The sequence below is a fragment of the Pinus tabuliformis genome, chromosome 5_2 (assembly GCF_031772625.1).
Source record: "Pinus tabuliformis cultivar Carrire ecotype Pingquan chromosome 5_2, CPIR1, whole genome shotgun sequence".
NCBI lineage: Eukaryota > Viridiplantae > Streptophyta > Pinopsida > Pinales > Pinaceae > Pinus > Pinus tabuliformis.
In genome coordinates, this window is record NC_142306.1 from 1083373072 (window position 1) to 1083392758 (window position 19687).

The 19687-nt window shown below is 37.2% G+C and overlaps 1 protein-coding gene across 1 annotated transcript; it reads right to left on the reverse strand.

The window, feature by feature from the left end:
- Positions 1–18604: 18604 nt before the first annotated feature.
- Positions 18605–19363, reverse strand: LOC149163023 (uncharacterized). The gene has a single exon (XM_089435328.1). It carries the CDS (start codon positions 19361–19363, stop codon positions 18605–18607), a length of 759 nt encoding a protein of 252 aa, XP_089291454.1.
- Positions 19364–19687: the final 324 nt, after the last annotated feature.

Here is a 19687-nt window from a genome sequence, read left to right on the forward strand (position 1 = left end):
TTTTGTAATGTAAAGGACGTTGCCCCCTCGAAGAAGCTGAATTCTAAGGCGTTGATCTATCTTTTCTATCTTTTTGTGAGCTGGTTTCATAACATTTGGTATCAGAGCTTTGGATTCTAGGGTTTCGCTGCTCCAAATAGGTCATCGTGGAATTTTCGCTATAACTTTTTTTCTGCGACGTTTCAGAAGTGAAAAAAAACACATTTGAGACGAAATTGCATTGAACCTCGGGTCTGAATTTCAGATATTTTTGCACTACATTTGCAGAGATATGATCTGAGGAAGTTGGTCTTTTTGTAGACTCTTGAATTACATTCCAAATAGGTGACCTAGGGAAAATCGTCATAACTTTCTCTCTGAGCATCAGATTGAAATTTCGTAAGAAGGTATAGAAAAATGACAGACTATGGTTTCTTGTATATATTTTTCAGAGCCAAAGGTCGAAATAGGGACACGTGGCATGCCGTACAAATTCGCTCTATTGAACTAGTCTATATTCAGGTCCCTGTGGGAGATTTGGCATGACTCTTCCTTGGAGAATCAAATTTGGATCAGAATAGTGGCATTGGAAAGAGGACACAGAGGGCTACTATAGAGCACAATTTCAGAACTAGATGATCCAAAATTGCATAGATGCATCAGAGGCAATATCAAGCTCCTACAAAGTGAAAAAAGGTGTGCAGATTTTTTTAAATTTTTGCTTAAGCTTGGTATGAAAAGTTATTTTGAAGGAATTCAAAGGGCATAGTAGAGCATTATTATCAGTAACTGATGCCCCGAGGAAAGAAAATGCAAACACCTAGTAAGAAACCTGAAATATCTAGCATGACTCATGAAGAATAGGAAGAAATGCTACATGATATATCAAAATTACAAGACCAAGTGCAACAAATGTCACTCTCACAAAAGCTAACAGAAGCTAAGATAAATGGCTTGGAATCTAAGATAAAAGGCATGGAAGCTAAGATGAATGGCGTGGAAGCTAAGATGGACGATTTTAAGATAGATTTGAAGAAAAATTTGACGACAAGCATCGCAGATTTGAAGATAGATTTGACAAATTTTCTACAAGAAATACTTACTAATGGTGAAAGGGTAGTAAAGGAAACTCATGATGTGAACAAAATAAATGTTAATCATGATTTCATAGACTCTAATGTTGGATCGAAAACCCACCATATTTCCAAAAATCGATATGAGGAAGTTTGATGGCAAGGATCCTGCAACATGGATATTACAGATGGAGCAATTTTTCGACCTCAATAATGTGCAAAACACACAAAAGGTATGTATTGCAACTTTATATTTGGAAAAAAATCAGTTTGTATGGTATCAATGGCTTTTCTCCCATAAACAAATTATCACTTGGGCAATTTCTTACGGAACAATTGACATCACATTATGAGGATATAAAAAGCAACACTTTTTTAGCCAATTGATAAGTGTCAAACAAAAGGGTTCAATAATGGAGTACATTGAGGAGTTCCAAAAATTGAACATACGGGTAAAAAATATTCTAGAGGAGCATAGGATTAATGTGTTCATAGGTACTTTAAAGGATAATATCCAACATGATGTTCACCTTTGGGAACTTGATTCATTAGAGAAGGCATTCAGGTTAGCAAGAAAAATGGAAAGCAAAATTATGGAAACCAGGGAGCATACCACTTACAACTATAAAGATGGATGTGTTGTTGCCCCTAGTCTTCCACAACCTATAAGGTTGACACCACAACAATTGGAAGAAAAAAGAGCAAAAGGGCTTTGTTACAGTTGTGATAGCAAATACACTAAAGGTCATAAGTGTGCTGAGAAGAAATTATTCTACATAGATTGTGAAGAGGAAGAAGAAAAGGAGCAAGAAAGGTCAAAAGAAGAAGATATACTCTAGGAACAAAGCCTAGATAAAGAAGAAATGAATTCGACCATATCTTGTAATGCATTGCCTGGAATTACCACTCCTCAAACCATCAAGATAGAAGGACAAATCAAGAAGAAAAAGGTAATAGTGTTGATTGATTCAAGAAGTACCCACAATTTTATTCATTGTAAGGTAGCAGAAGAATTGAATTGCTTCCTATATCGAGCACCAGAGTGTCAAGTGATGGTTTCAAATGGAGGAACAATAAATTGCTCTAGAAATTGCCATAATATCAAGCTATCCATGGGAGAATATGTATTGACTAGACCAATGCTTTCCATTCCAATGGGAGGTGCCGATGTTGTACTAGGAGTCCAATGGCTACAATCCTTGGGTACAATAGCTTTTAATTTTCAAGAACTTTTCATGAAATTTTCTGTGGAAGGAAAGGAAGTTGAATTAAGGGGTATTCCAGGGAAACTAGGAAAGATAATCAGCTCTAACGGTATGACCAAGCTTCTAAAAAAGGAACAAAGAGGTGTAATTGCACAATTATGTTCGCTAGATGTTTCCACATCGGAATCATCTATTTCTCCAGATCTCCAAAAATTCTTGGACAATCATTCCAAGGTATTCGAGACTCCCAAAGGTCTCCCACCTATTTGTGATCATGATCATGCTATTCATCTGATTCCAGGAAGTGTTCCTCCAAACATCAGGCCATACAGATATCCCTATGCCCAAAAGAGTGAAATTGAACGTATGGTTGCAGAAATGCTAGAGGCTGGTATAATTCAACCTAGTCAAAGTTCTTTCTCTGCTCCAGTAGTAGTGGTGCATAAGAAGGATGGATCATGGTGCATGTGTCCGGATTATAGGGAGCTCAACAAGCTCACTATTAAAGATTAGTTTCCCATTCATGTCATTGATGAATTACAGGATGAATTACATGGATCAATTTACTTCACCAAGTTGGTCTTCGTTCAGGATATCATCAAATAAGAATGAAGACAGAAGACATTCCAAAAATAGCATTTAGAACTCATGAGGGTCATTATGAATTTTTGGTCATGCCTTTTGGCTTTACCAATGCACCTTCTACATTTCAAGGTTTGACGAATTCCATTTTCAAACCCTTCCTTAGAAAATTTGTGTTAGTATTTTTTGATGATATACTAATATAAAGCAAGCCCTGGAAGGATCATGTTGAACATGTTGACAGGGTGCTACAAATATTGGAGGAGAAACAATTATATGCAAAAAGATCCAAATGTTTCTTTGGAGTACAAGAGGTGGAATATCTGGGTCATATTGTATCTCATGAAGGAGTTAAGGTAGACCCTAGCAAAATTAAAGCCATTAAGGAATGGAAAATCCCCACATCCATAAAGCATCTGTGAGGATTTCTCGGGTTGACAGGGTATTATCGCAAGTTTGTTAAGAATTATGGGAGAATAACAACACCTCTAACAACATTATTAAAGAAAGATGCATTTTCATGGACTCCAGAAGCAACAAAGGCCTTCGAACATCTTAAAGAGGCAATGTGCCAAGCACCGGTCTTAGCTACACCAGACTTCACAAAAACCTTTATTGTGGAATGTGATGCTTCAGGATATGGAATTGGTGTTGTTTTAATGAAAGATGAAAGACCCATTGCTTTTGAAATTCGTCCAATCAAGGGAAAGTTTTTAGACAAAGTTATTTATGAGAAGGAAAAGTTGGCAATACTACATGCGCTTAAGAAATGGTGACCATACCTAATGGGAAGACACTTCAAGGTAAAAACAGATCATGATAGCCTTAAATAATTTTTAGAACAAAGATTATCCTTTGAAGAGCAACAAAAGTGGGTCACAAAGATGTTGGGTTATGACTTTGAAATCATCTACAAAAAAGGGAAGCAAAATGTGGTGGCAGATGCACTCTCAAGAAAGGATGAGGATGTGGAAGCATTGTTGTGCGCCATTTCTATTATCCAACTAGATTGGATAAACGAAGCAAGGGAGGAATGGAAGAAAAGATGAAGAAGTGTGGGCACTTATTCGAAAGTTACAACAAGATTCTAGTACATCTGATACATTTAGCTGGAAAATTGATTTGTTATGGTACAAAGATTGCTTATACCTCTGTAAGAATTCCCAACTCAAATAAAATATTCTTATGGAATTGCACACTTCTCCCTTAGGAGGGCACTCAATATTTTTAAAAACTTACCACAGGGTTAAAAAGGAAATTTTTTGGGATGGCTTTAAATCGGATATTCAAAAGTTTGTGGCGGAATGTTTGGTTTGCCAACAAAATAAAGTTGAAACAATTAATACCCTAGGTCTATTACAACCATTATCCATTCCAAGCCAACGTTGGGAGGAGGTTTTAATGGATTTTATCACAGGTTTACCCAAGTTTGAGGGAAAGAGTGTCATCATGGTGGTAGTTGGTAGAATTACCAAGTATGCACACTTTTGTGCATTATCACATCCATTTAAAGCTAGTATAGTTTCTACTGCATTTATGGAAACAATTCAAAAGCTACATGGAAACCCAAAGATTATTGTAAGTGACAGAGATCCCATTTTCACTGGAAATTTTTGGATAGAATTATTTTCTTGTCTTGGTACTCAGCTAGCTCATAGCTCATCTTATCATCCTCAATCTAATGGGCAAACTAAGATAGTAAACAAATGTTTGGAAGGATATCTTCATTGCTTTGTATTTGATAAATAGACATAATGGGTCAAATGGTTGCCTCTGGCCGGATGGTGGTATAACACTTCCTTCCATAGAGCAACAAAAATGATCCCATTTATGGCACTTTATGGATATTAGCCACCATCCATCATGTCATATTTACGAGAAAATTCTAAGGTTCAAGCAGTGGAACATCACATCGAACATCAACAACAAGTCCTCCAACTCTTAAAGGATAACCTCGTGTTGGAACATAATAGAATGAAACAACAGGTAGATCAACATCGCAGTGAAAGAAGTTTTGATGTAGGTGATTGGGTATTCCTACGACTGCAACCATATAAAAAAATGTCCCTCAAGCAAGATAAGAAGGATAATAAATTATCACCAAAGTATTATGGTCCATACAAGGTGTTGCAAAAGATTGGTACTATGGCCTACAAATTGGAGCTTCCTGCAACTTCTTGAGTGCACCCAGTTTTCCATGTTTCATGTTTAAAGAAGGTTATAGGCGACAAGCTTCCAGTTCAAACAATATTTCCAGAACTTGATGAGGAAGGAAAAATTATATTGGAACTGGAAGCAGTCATAAACAAGAACTTGACAGCTACGAAATCGATCAATTTTGGAGTATCTCATCAAGTGGAAGAACTTATTGTTATGAAACCAGCTCAAGAAAAGATAGAAAAGATAGATCAACGCCTTATAATTTAGCCTCCTCGAGGGGGCAACCTCCTTTACATTACATAAATGAACAATTCTTGGATGATACAAATGAAAATACCTCCTTTCTATATATAGGAGTCTAAGGGGTCATAACATAATCAGAGCCGACATAACAATAATAATGTAAGGGCACAATAATAACAATAGTGGGCTTCTATGGGGCACAAGAGTAACAATATGGGCACTACATGGGCACATCAATATAATAAGTGGGTTGTACTAATAATAATAAGGGGTTACACTAGTAGTATAGGGGCCTAACATGCCCCTCTCCTTCAAAAAGCGTTGTCCTCAACGCTTGAGTAGTTCTTGATGCTTCTGTATAAAATTCTTGTCCTCCCCATGTGGAATCTTCAGCAGGTAAGTTCTTCCACTTGATGAGATACTCTGAAATTGATCGATTTTGTAGCTATCGGGTTCTTGTTTCAGTGACTGCTCTAGGTTCCAATATGATTTTTCCTTCCTCTTCAATTTCTGGCAATATTGTTTGAATTGGGATCTTTTGCAACTTTTGAATAAGTGGCCATACTTCTTCGTCCTTCTCCCATTCATCCCTTGCTTCGTTTATCCAATCTAGTTGGATAATACAAATAGCACAAAACAATGCTTCCACATCCTCATGCTTGAAGAGTCTTCCCATTCGGTAAGGTCGCCATTTTTTAAGTGCATGTAGTATTGCCAACATTTCCTTCTCATAAATAGCTTGCTTGAGATGTAGCAGTAAAAATACCCAATCACCTACATCAAATTTTTTTCACTACGATGTTGATCTACCTGTTGTTTCGTTTGATTTTGCACCGAAGTGGCGTTATCCTTTAAAAGCTGGAGAACTTGTTGTTGATGCTTGATGTGATCTTTCTCTGCTTGAACCTTTTTCTTCTTGATATGTCCTATCTCTAGAGTTTGAGAAGTGGTAATTTCTTCCAATCCTTTACAAGATATGGTCGGATTCATTTCTTGATGCTCGATGTGATCTTTCACTTCTTGAACATTTTTCTTCTTGATATGTCCTTCTATCTTGATAGTTTGAGGAGTGGTAATTTCGACCAATGAATTACAAGATATGGTTGGATTCATTTCTTATTTCTCGATGTGATCTTTCACTTCTTGCACCTTTTTCTTCTAGATATGTCCTTCTATCTTGAGAGTTTGAGGAGTGGTAATTCTTGCCAATGCTTTACAAGATATGTTTTGATTCATTTCTTCTTTCTCTAGGGTCGGGTCCTGGCATATATCCTCTTCTTTTGATGTTTCTTGATCCTTGTCTTCCTCCTCTTCATACTCTATGTAAAATAATTTCTTCTCAGCACACTTATGACCTTTAGTGCATTTGCTATCACAATTGTAACAAAGCCATTTTTCTCTTTTTTCTTCCAATTGTTGTGGTGGAACCCTTGTAGGTTGTGGAAGGCTAGGAGAAACAACACGTCCATCTTTATAGTTGTGAGGGGTAGACTTCCTTGTTGCCATAATTTTACTTTCAAATATGTCACAAAGCCTTTTTACTCTTTCCAATTGTTGTGGTGTTGCTCTAAAGAAGGTGTTGCTCTTTGTATCCTCATAATGTACTATCATTTCTTCCGTGAAAATTGACCACGTAACAAGTTGTTTACGAGAACAAAGCCCTTTATACCATAAAAATTAATCCGGTTCTAAATATGAAGATGCAATACATACCTTTTGTAACAGTGGTACACCGTGTAGATCAAAATATTGCTCCATCTGAAGTATCCAATTTACTGGATCCTTGCCATCAAACTTCCTAATCTTGCTTTTTCTTGATTTTAGGACCTCGATCTTGAAACGACTGTAACTCTGTATTTTTGGATATTTAAGTTCTGAAATTGCTACTTGTAGTAGCCCTCTGTGTCCTCTTGCCAATGCCACCAGTCTGATCCAAATTGGATTCTCCAAGAAAGAGTTATGCACAATCTCCCAAGATGACCTGATTATATACCTTTCCAGAAGAGCGAACTTGTATGAAGTGCCACGTGTACAATTTTAGATCTTTGGTTCTGAAAAATATATATAAGAAACTACAGTCCGTCCTCTTTCTGTTCCTTCTTACGAAATTTCAATCTGATTCCTAGAGAGAAAGTTATGACGATTTTCCCCAATTCACATGTTTTGAATGTAATTCAGGAGTTTGCAAAAAGACCAACTTCCTTAGATCATATATCTGCAAATATCACGCGAAAAGCTCTGAAATTTGGACCCAAGGTGCAACATGATTTCTTCTCAAATGGGTTTTGTTTGCAACTTCTGAAACGTCACAGAAAAAAAGTTATATTGAAAATGCCACGATGACCTGTTTGGAGCAACGAAACCCTAGAATCCAAAGCTCTGATACCAAATGTTATGAAACCAGCTCAAGAAAAGATAGAAAAGATAGATCAACGCCTTATAATTTAGCCTCTTCGAGGGGCCAACCTCCTTTACATTACATAAATGAACAATTCTTGGATGATACAAATGAAAATACCTCCTTTCTATATATAGGAGTCTAAGGGGTCATAACATAATCAGAGCTGACATAACAATAATAATGTAAGGGCACAATAATAATAATAGTGGGCTTCTATGGGGCACAAGAGTAACAATATGGGCACTACATGGGCACATCAATATAATAAGTGGGTTGTACTAATAATAATAAGGGGTTACACTAGTAGTATAGGGGCCTAACACTTATCCACTGAAGATTCCACATGGGAGGATGAAAATTTTATACCGAAGCATCTAGAACTACTCAAGCGTTGAGGACAACACTTTTTTGAAGGAGAGGGGCATGTGAGGTCCCTATAATACTAGTGATTACCCCATTACTATTGTAGTTGTATCCCTTATTAATATTATTGTGCCCCTATTTGTCCCCATATTGTTATTACTGTGCCCCATAGAATCCCTCTATTGTTATTTTTGTGGCTATATATTATTATTGTTAGGTCGGCTGGGTTATATTGTGACTCCTTAGACTCCTATATATAGAAAGGAGGTTTTTTCATTTGAATCATCAAAGAATCATTCATTTGTGTAATGTAAAGGAGGTTTCCCCCTCAAAGAGGCTGAATTCTAAGGTGTTGATCTATCTTTTCTCTCTTTTTGTGAGCTGGTTTCATAACAATGACCATGGTTGACCATGATTATAAACCCAAGGGATTTTTATTAAACAGTAGGATTAATATTATTAAACCTATGAATAATAGTGTACCATGGTTGTCACAATGTGACGTTGGACCATGAGACAATCTTTGTCATAATGTGGCCATGGTTATTAACCATGGTTGACCATGATTTATTTTCATGTTGAGACAATATTTCTCACAATGCGATGTTAGACCATGGTTGACCATAAACCCAAGGGATTATAAACCCAAGGGAATAATATTAGACATAAGTGATTAATAGTATAAACCAAAGGTACATAAACCCTAAGATAAATATTATAAAACCTACAATAAACACAGTTCACCAAGTTTAACCATGGTTAGTTTTCATGTTGAAACAATCTTTGTCACAAGGTGCATTGGACCATGGTTGACCATGATTGATTTTCCTATTGAGACAATCCCAATTAATAAACCTAAGGGATTATTAATATTAATTTTTATTAATGTGGGGTTGACCATGATTGATTTTCATATAGAGACAATCTTTCTCAGAATGTGACATTGAACCATATCAAGATTGACCACAATTGACCATGATTAACCATGGTTACCCATAGTTTGTTTTCATATTTAAACAATATTTGTCACAATGTGGCATTGGACCATGGTTGACCTTGATTGACCATGGTTGATGATATTTGACAATGGTTGTCCATGGTTCATTTTCATATTGAGACAGTATTTGTCACAATGTGACGTTGGACCATGGTTAACCATGATTATAAACCCAAGGGATTTATATTAAACCCCCAAGGATTAATATTATAAACCTTATCAACAGTATTAAATCCTAGGAATATGAACCCTTAAATTAATAAACCCAAGGGATTGATATTATAAACCCAAGGGATTAATACTAAAAATCGAAGTGATTATAAACCCAAGGGACTAATATTAAACCCAAGGAATAATATTAACCATGGTTGACCATGGTTTTAAATGGTTGATTTTCATAATGACACAATCTTTGTAACAATGCAATGTTAGACCATGGTTGACCATGCTTGGCCATAATTGTCACAATGTGATGTTGGACCATGAGACAATCTTTGTCACAATGTGACTGTGGTTATTGAGCATGGCTGACAATGATTGATTTTCATATTCAGACAATCTTTCTCACAATGCGACATTGGACCATGGTTGACCATAAACCCAAAGGACTGATATTATAAACCCAAGGGAATAATAAACCTAAGGGATTAATACTCAAACCCTAAGGGATTATGAACCCAAGGTATATAAACCCTAAGATAAATATTATAAACCCTAAAATAAACATGGTTGATCACAGTTGACCATGGTTGATTTTCATGTTGACACAATCTTTGGCAATGACTGTCCATGGTTTGTTTTCATATAGAGATAGTCTTTGTCACAATGTGATGTTGGACCATTGTTTACCATGGCTGAACATGATTAATAAACCCAAGGGATTAATACTAAAAAACTAAGGGATTATAAACCCAAGGGAATGATATTAAACCCAAGGAATTAATATTATAAACCCAAGGTATATAAACCCTAAAATAAATATGGTTGACCATGATTTACTATGGTTTATTTTCATAATGACACAATCTTTGTAGCAATGTGACATTGGACCATCGTTGGCGATGGTTGGCTATGCTTGTTACAATGTGACACTGGACTATGAGACAATCTTTGTCACAATGTGACCATGGTTGACCAGGATTGATTTTCATATTTAGACAATGTTTCTCACAATGTGACGTTGGACTATGGTTGGCCATAAACCCAAGGGATTGATATTATAAACCCAAGGGATTAACACTAAAACCCCAAGGGATAGTAAACCCAATGGAATAATTTTAAACCCAAGGGACTAATACTATAAACCCAAGGTATATAAACCCTAAGATAAATATTTTAAACCCTAAAATAAGCATGGTTGACCATAATTGTTTTTCATGTTAACACAATCTTTGTCATAAGGCGACTTTGGACCACAATTGATCATGATTGATTTCTGTATTGAGACAATCCCAATTAATGAACCTCATATATTATTAATATTGATTTTTATTAATGTGGGGTTGACCATGATTGATTTTCATATTGAGACAATATTTCTCAGAATACAACGTTGGACCTTGGTTGACCATGATTGATCATAATTGACCATGATTAACCATTGTTTCCCATGGTCGACCATGGTTGATTTTCATATTGAAACAATCTTTGTCACAATGTGACATTGGACCATGGTTGACGATGGTTGAAAATAGTTGTCCATGGTTCATTATCATATTGAGACAATCTTTTTCACAATGTGACGTTGGAACATTGTTGACCACGATTGACCATGGTTAACGATGCTTGACAATGGTTTTCTGTGGTTCATTTTCATATTGAGATAATCTTTGTCACAATATGACATTGGACCATGGTTGACCATGGTTATAAACTCAAGGGATTTATATTAATCCCAATGATTAATATTATAAACCCTATGAATAATATTATACGCTAGGAATATGAACCCTTAGATTAATAAACTTAAGGGGATAATAAACCCAAGGGATAAATACTAAAAACCCAAAGGAATAATATTAAACCCAATGAATTAATATTATAAACACAAGGTATATAAACCCTAAAATAAGCATGGTTGACCATGGTTGATTTTCATAATTACACAATCTTTGTAACAATGCGACATTGGATTGCCATTGACCATTGCAGGCCATGGTTGTCACAATCTGACGTTGGACCTTGAGACAATCTTTGCCACAATGTGGCGTTGGACCATGAGACAATCTTTGTCACAATGTGACCATGTTTACTGAACATGGATGACCATGATTGATTTTCATATTCAGACAATCTTTTTCACAATGTGACATTGGACCATGGTTGACCATAAACCCAAGGGATCGATATTATAAACTCAAGGGAATAATAAACCTAAGGGAGTAATACTATAACCCCAAGGGATTATAAACCCAAGGGAATAATATTAAACCCAAGGGATTAATATTATAAACCCAAGGGATTACTATTATAAACCCAAGGTATATAAACCCTAAAATAAATATAATAAACCTTAAAATAAACATGGTTAACCATTGTTGAATATGTTTGATTTTCATATTGACACAATCTTCTTCATAAGGCGACATTGGATAATGGTTGACTATGATTGATTTTTACATTTAGACAACCTTTGTCAAAAAGCGCGCTGGAACATGGTTGACCATGTTTGATTTCCATATTGATACAATATTTGTCACAATGTGACATTGGACCATTTTTTACCATGATTGACCATTGTTGACGATGGTTGAAAATGGTTGATTGTGGTTAATTTTCATAATGAGACAATATTTGTCACAATGTGACATTGGAACATGGTTGACCATGATTATAAATCCAAGGGATTTATATTTAATCCAAGGAGGGATATTATAAACCCTATGAATAATATTATACCCTAGGAATATGAACCCTTACATTAATAAACCCAAGGGACTAATATTATAAACTTAGGGGAATAATAAACACAAAGGATTAATACTAAAACCCCAAGGGATTATAATCATGGTTTATACACCCAAGGTATTTATATTAAACCCTAATATAAAAATTATAAGCCTTATGAATAATATTATATCCTAATGAATATGAACCCTTAGATTAATAAACCAAAGGGATTAATTCTAAAACCCCATGGTATTATAAATCCAAGAGAATAATATTAAACATAAGGGATTAATATTATAAACCCAAGGCATATAAACCCTAAGATAAATATTATAAACCCTAAAATAAACATGGTTGACCATGGTTATTTTTTCCCAAAGAAAAAATCGAACTTTCTATTAAGGCAATAAAGAGTTACATAGCATATGCAATTAAGCATTTTGAAAATTGTATGTTTATCATCTAAACATAGAGTTTGATTTGAGCTGGTAAGCAAAAACATATTACTTTCCCATCTCAATATGCAAAAATGGTCGCTGAAACCAGTTCTCAGGCCTCCTCAAAGAGGAAAACAACCCAAACAGGAAAAGGATCAGCAACCTGCAATCCAAACCAAAAAACCAAAACTGATTTTTTCTTTGTTCCATAGCATAAGATATAAAAACATATTTTAAAAGTCTGAGTGTCCATCATAGTAAAGCATAAAACAAAATTATGATAAGAGTTGAGCAATTAAAACTGTTTAAACATTGACTTTGTAAATGTTCTCTAAAAAAGGAGGCAGATCTGACACACGGATCTCTTCGTTTTCAGTTTCTTCTATGCGCCAATGATCCAAATCCTGTTGCACACCCTCTTTAGAAAGTTGGTCTGTTGCATTGTTCCGTTCCCTGTAAATGTGACATATAGTAATATCATTAAAAAAATTCTTGAGATATATAGCTTCTTCTAACAAAGGAGATAGAATATAATTCTGACATCTACTCTCTCCATTGAACCATTTGATAACATTCATTGAATCCCCAAAAATCTGAATTGGAGAAATTCCTAGGTGTGTGAGCCAATAGAGAAGAAGTTTTAAAGATTGAAGTTCAAAAAAATAATTAGATCCTTCGCCTAGCCCCACTGATGCAGAAGCATCCAGAGTTATCCATCAATGTGATTGTATGTTCACATGTTGTGACTAGCAAGAGATGAATTTCATTGACCTGAGTGGCCAAAATCAATTCTTAGTAGAGAGGGTTGGATATCTCAAAAATTATCTTTACTCCAATTATTGTAATAATTAGAATATTGTATAATTTTTAGAATAGGAGATAAGTTGTTAGTATAGGTGTGTATCAGAGCTTGAGCATAGGGATTTAATGGTTGAGTTGATAAAAATAGATATTGAGTTGTCAATGCAGTTAGGATAGGATTTGGTTCATAAAAGAGGAAAGAATGTAATGATAGAGAGATTATATGATTGAGAATAGAGTAAGTAAGCGAGAGGTGTGTGAGAGATAGGGTTGGAGAGTGAACAGATCCACATAATTCGTTCACTTCCACCCTTCCAACTGATCCAATTACTTCCGCACCTTGCTTGGGGATTTGTACTCTTTTGTAATCGAGTCAAGAGGGCAAGACTCTGGAAATTCTATTTTATTGAATAAATGATTAAGTGTGGTGTTGCATGTTAATCCTAGTGCAGAAATTCATTTGTATCTGTGTTTCGGCTTTCTGGACCTTAATCGGGCATTTTTCTCTGTTTATACATTTTATTGATAATCACAGTTGATTAGTATTAAGGATTAATATTGAGCTTAAGTGCTAAACCTTTCCTTAAATGTCTTTCTTAAAAGTATGAATTAAGCATGTGGGTAGTATATAGAAAGTGGTAAGTAGTATCTCACACGCCATAAAAGTGGTAAACAATATTTCTAAAATTCATGCGATTAGCCTAAGTGGGTGACACATAGCACGAGAAAACTAGAGATTTCACGCGCTCTTAACCTGATATCAATCGTGCAATATTTCACACGAGATTACGCGATATCCATTAGATCTGAAGGAGTGAAATCGACGATGTGGATTGAAGCACCTGATAAAAGGAAAAGTCAAAGAAGGACCAACAATGATTAGTCAGGAAGGTGGGACCCTCAAGAGGAAATACACGTACAGAATCTGATTAAAGCACAACTCATTGGTTCTAAAGTTAACCAGTAGTCTAATTCCAGACTGCCACCCCATTTTTGTCAACCTCCTACATCACCCACTGAAGCTTCTAGGCTTATTTGAGCATTCAAGTGTATCACCATGCCTGCCCCACATCTATTCCTTTGATCGGATGCCCCGTCAAAGTAAGCCCAAGGAATGTTTCCCTTAATATGTTCCTCCCTTATCCCCCTAATGTTTGTTTTCTGGATTGGTTCAGGGATACTCTCATAAATTGCAACACATTCAATAGCAATATGCACTGATGAAGGAGCCTGATCCTTAAAGATACTTCGTTTTGGGCTAACTAGGTGCCCCAAGAAATTATTAGAGGTAAGTTATGCAATTTTTCCTCTGGAGAGTCCTTCCACCAGTTTTGCCATACCTCCTTTAGAACTTCACCCTCCCATCTCTTACCATTCTTCAACAGCCTCCCTGTTTCCAGCCACACTACTCTACTGAAGGGGCACTTTAGAAATAGGTGTTGTATTGATTCTTCATCTTTTTTGCACAAGGAACACCAGCCTGGTCCCACCTTGGACCTCTTTTGGAGATTGTCCCAAGTAGGGAATTTATTCCATAGAATACACCAGAAAAACATTCTTGCTTTTGCTGGACATTTAAGCTTCTAGATGTGTTTCACCCACCACTTTGGAATCCCCCATCCCTTCTTAGACATAAGAAAGTTGTATCCAAATTTTGGGGAATAATTCCCTGTTGGAGCATATGCCCACCTCAGCTGATATGGTCTGTCTCTAAGCCTAACATTCGATCTTGTCAGTTCCCTGATAAATTGTTTCCACTCCTCCATCCATTGTTGTTCAAGGTTAAGATCTTCTCCAGATAACCATGCTTGGCCCCAGATCGTTGATTGGCCAACTTTTTCAATCTGGCTTAAATGATGGATCCCTCTTGTTTCAAGCTGGTTGATGATGCCCAGGGATAGTGAGAAACCTTCATTGCATCCCACCCATGGGTCCTTCCCTATTCTTACTTGTTCTCCATTTCCCACCTGCCAGGAGAGTCCTTGCTCAATAATTTTGATTGAGTCCAGAGTTGCTTTCCAAACTACTGATGCTTGAGCATTTTTCTTATCTGGCTTCCTGATCCATTCATCTAGGGGGGTGGGATCAATATACTTTCTTTTTACTACCATTGTCCACAGGTTTTCCTTTGTTAGTAGTCTCCATCCCAACTTTGCTGCTAAGGATGGTCCAAAAGCTGTGAGATCTTTAATACCCCACCCGCCCCACTCCTTTGGCCTAGCCACCTTGTCCCAAGCCACCCAAGGGAGTACCGAGTCCTCTTTAGAGCCAACCCACATAAATATGCTGCATAATCTCCTCACTCTTTCCAAGATTCCTTTCGGAACCCAGGTAAGTGCCACCCAATATACATGAATTTCCATTAATATAGATTTAATGAGGACTAGTCTGCCTGCTCTAGATAACCATTTGAAGCTCTAATGATTAATCATGTTTTCAATTTTAGCCACCAGCCAATACTAGTCCTATTTTCTATACGAGTTAGGCTTTAAGTAGAACCCTAGGTATTTGAAGCTGTCAGCCATCTTCTTATCCTCAAATGGCATATCCTTTGCAATATTTATGGTTTCCATCCTATTGAAGCCTTCTAGAATGAGAGATGATTTTTCTTTATTGATGCACATTCCCGTAGCTTTGAGAAATAGTTCTAATATAAGTTTTAATGCCTTTGTTTCATTCCTACTACCATTACTGAAAAGAAGAATATCATCCACGAACAGAAAATGAGTTATATATAGGTTGACTGCCACTTCTACTCCCTTTATGTCTCCTCTTCTCCTTGCTTCCAGTATCATTTGACTAAGGCCTTTTGTTGCTAGCAGGAAAAGAAGGGGAGATAGAGGGCATCCTTGTCGCAGTCCTCTTTGACTCTGAAAGAAAGGGGTAGCCACCCCATTGATCAAGATAGCAAAGCTAATATTGTTCAAACATCCCATAATCCAGTTTATAAACCCAATGTGGAATCCCAAGTGAGTCAACAACATTCGTAAATACAACCAATTGATACGATCATATGCTTTAGATAGGTCAATTTTCACTACAACACCTTTCCTTCTGCTTTTTTTAATGTTGTGGATGGTTTCCTAAGCCACTCCTACTGCTTCATGTATCTTTCTACCATCCAGGAACCCAAATTGTTCTTTTGAAATATTCCTTGAAAGGATCAGTTTCAATCTAACAATGATTACTTTTGCAATTATTTTGTAGATGCAGTTACATAATGATATTGGCCTAAAGTCCTCAAAAGATGAAGGGTCCTCCTTTTTTGGGATTAGGGCTATGAATGTGGAATTGAAAGGTTCATAGATCACCCCTTTTATCTTGGATTCTTCAACCACCTTAGTCAATTCATTCCCCAGGGTCTCAAAAAAGTGTTGAAAGAGCTCCATTGCCCAGCCATCCAAGCCTGGACTCTTATCCTTTTGCATTGACTTTAATATTCCTTCAACTTCCCCTCTAGTTACTTCCCCCATGATAGCTTCATTTTCCTCCTCTCCTAGATACCTTGGGAAAAATTGAGTTGTCCTTACCACCTCCGCGATTGACACTTCTGAAGGAGCTTTGAAAATATTTTTGAAATGGCTCCTCCCCATCATGGACAATTCCTCAAAAGATTTGGCCTACCTTCCATCCTCTGATTTTAAAGACCAAATAGTATTTGAGTTTTTCCTTCCTTTTGCATAATTTTGATTTTTTTTTTTAATTTTCATCCCTAGCACTTAGCCAGATTCCCCTACTTTTAAGTCGCCACTATTCTTCTCTTGTAGCTAGAATATTTCTACGCTTAGACTCCAACATTTTGATCCTATCTCTTTTACCTTCTGTTTCATATCCATCTTCTTCTGGACTTTCAAGCTGATCTAGTTCCACTCCTATCTTCTTTAAGTAGCATTTTTATCTTTGACCCATTCAATAGTCGACTTCTTTAAGCGTTTCAAATTTTCCATGAACTAGAAAGATTTTCCTCCTCCCTCGCTTGGGTTCACATATCTTCGGGGTTTTTAAACAAAATGTTGTAAGAGTTCTCCTTTAGCCACGATGGATTAAATTTGAAAGGATAAGCTAGCTTTTTATTTGGCCCTTTCATTTCAAGTAGACCTGGTAAATGATCAGAGTCTCCTCCTTCTCCTACCTAGTGTCTAAAGACTGGGATCTTGACCACTACTTCTTCTCTCAAGAGAAATTGGTCCAGCCTCTTGGCCACCCTGGCTTCCCCTGTTCTCTTGTTCCTCTAGGTAGGTCTTGGCTTCAACAAGTTTATATCCATCAGCTTCCTCTCTCTGATTTTGTTGGAAAAAAAATCAGAAAGAGAGTCAACATGAGCTAATGGTCCCTAGGTTTCAGAGAGTCCCAGAGAAAATTTTAAATCCCCCCAATCACCAAATGTGAATTTTTCATAAAAGTCTGTTAGGTACACAAAGACTTTGAGAACAGATTATTCCAATATGATACCCTATCCTGATAGGGACCATAGATGTTAAGGATAAGAAGGTTTGAACACAACTCCAATGAGTATACTTCTACTCCTAAAGCCTGGTCCAAACCCCATGAAGAAAGGATCTTCAACCTTCCCTCCTTCACTCTAGTTGCCAATCCCCCAGATCTGCCTTTGGCATCCAATGCCTGGAAATTCCATCCAGGCAACATTTTCAATAGAGCTTTGTTAACCTCCACTCCAGCACCCAGTGTCTCTTGTAATAAGAGCACATATGGATTATAATTATTAATCAATGCCTTCAGGGCCAATTTTTTAGGAGCATTGGCTAAACCTCTACAGTTGAAAGACATAATAATCATTGAGAAACCAAGGGGGGGTTTTGCGCTGCTCTAAGCACCCCTAAGATGGATAGCTGCTTACCATCCGCAATGTCAATCTTGGCTCTCTGTTGGGCCTTGGATATATTTGATTTCCTCCCTCTAGTTTTATGAGGCCCCATGGGAATAGACTGTAGGCCCAACCCTCCCACAGCCTCCCAAGGAGGGAGTTTTTTATCACAAGGTCTGAGATTGTAGTGAGGTTTTACAGAATGGGTTACAGCCAAAGCCTTAGCCTCTTCACATGACCCAGGGCTTCGGTTCAGATGTAGTTCAGGGATAGAGGTGATAATACTATCCAATTGTTCAATTACACTGTTAACATGAATATTATTTGGATTCATAAGCCTGGAGGGACCAGGCTTGGACAATGAATTAAGAAAATATTGAAAAGATGAATTGAGAGAGGGGTTAGGTTCCAGAGCCATACTCTCTAGTAGGAGAGTTGGACCCCTTTCATCTCCCTCTACTGACACTGGTCTGATCGAATCCTCCTGTTGTTGTTGTATTCTGATGGGATTTTCCTCCTCTTGAACTTCCATTTTTTCCACTGTATCCTCCTGCATCTTATCTACTTCCATCTGATCCTCTCCTAAGCCTGAAGTATCCTTATTCTTGTTCTTCTCCCCATCAGGTCCTTCCCCTCCCCCTTCCTTTCTCTACCTCCTTCTTCGTCTAAACCCCATAGGACATTCCCTTGCCAAATGTCCATATTTGTGGCATTGATGACAACAAAAGGGCAGGTGTTCATAGTCTAACATCTGAGTATATGAGAAATCCCTATATTTCAGATTGATTTCTTCTGCCAAACCTTCCTGAGGGTTTAAACTTACCAGAATTCTAGCCATCCCTTTATCTCTAGTTTGTAAAAAGGACATATCTGCTTCTAGAAACCATCCCAAGTGGTTCCCGATTGCCCTGAAAACTGAATCAAACCATAGAAAAGGAGGGAGCCCAGGAATTCTAACCCACACCGAGGATTCATCCACCTTTTCTCTCTGTGCATCGAACAATGGGTTCCATTTCTTGAATAGTATCAGGTGTCTCCCAAAACACCAATTCCTTCCCAATACCCATTCCAAAGCTTCTTTCTTAGAGAATTTTATCATAAACCAACCCTTGGCAAGAGATGAGACTGCAAATGATTTGTCCGACACATCCTGCCAATTTTTCTCTATCCATTCTTGAATATAGGTTGCAGTGTACTTCTTCCCTTTTGCTCGGCCAACCAGTGTTAATTCCAAAACCTCCATGGCCTCATCAATTTGTACATCCATCCCAAGAACCAGGTTAGCAACTTCCTTTGTCTTCTTTATTAGCTTGTGTTTTTTCCGCTTTTCCCTAGTCTTCATGTGCCTCACCCCTTCCCCCCTACCCAAAATGATTTCTTCTGCATTGACTGCATCTTTCTGGAGCATTTCAGAATGCCCCTCCTTCCTAAAAGTTTTGAAACTGTCGAAATCTCCTCCTTCCTTCTGAACTGTCTCCCCAGTCTCTAGTAATGGCTCCCTTCCTCCCGCAACCCCTTCTGCCTCCGTGTAACCCTCCCTTCCTTCAACAAGTATTGGGTCTTCACCACCACCTTCCTTCCCAACCACTCCCCTTCTTGTTCCTCCCGCCTTCTAGACGTTGGTCTGTTCCTTCCCTTGACCTAGTAGACCGACTATGCCCACACCTGAAAATGATTTGTAAGGAAGGTTTTCTCTTCTATTTGCATGAAGAGGGCTTCTGCATGTAAGGAT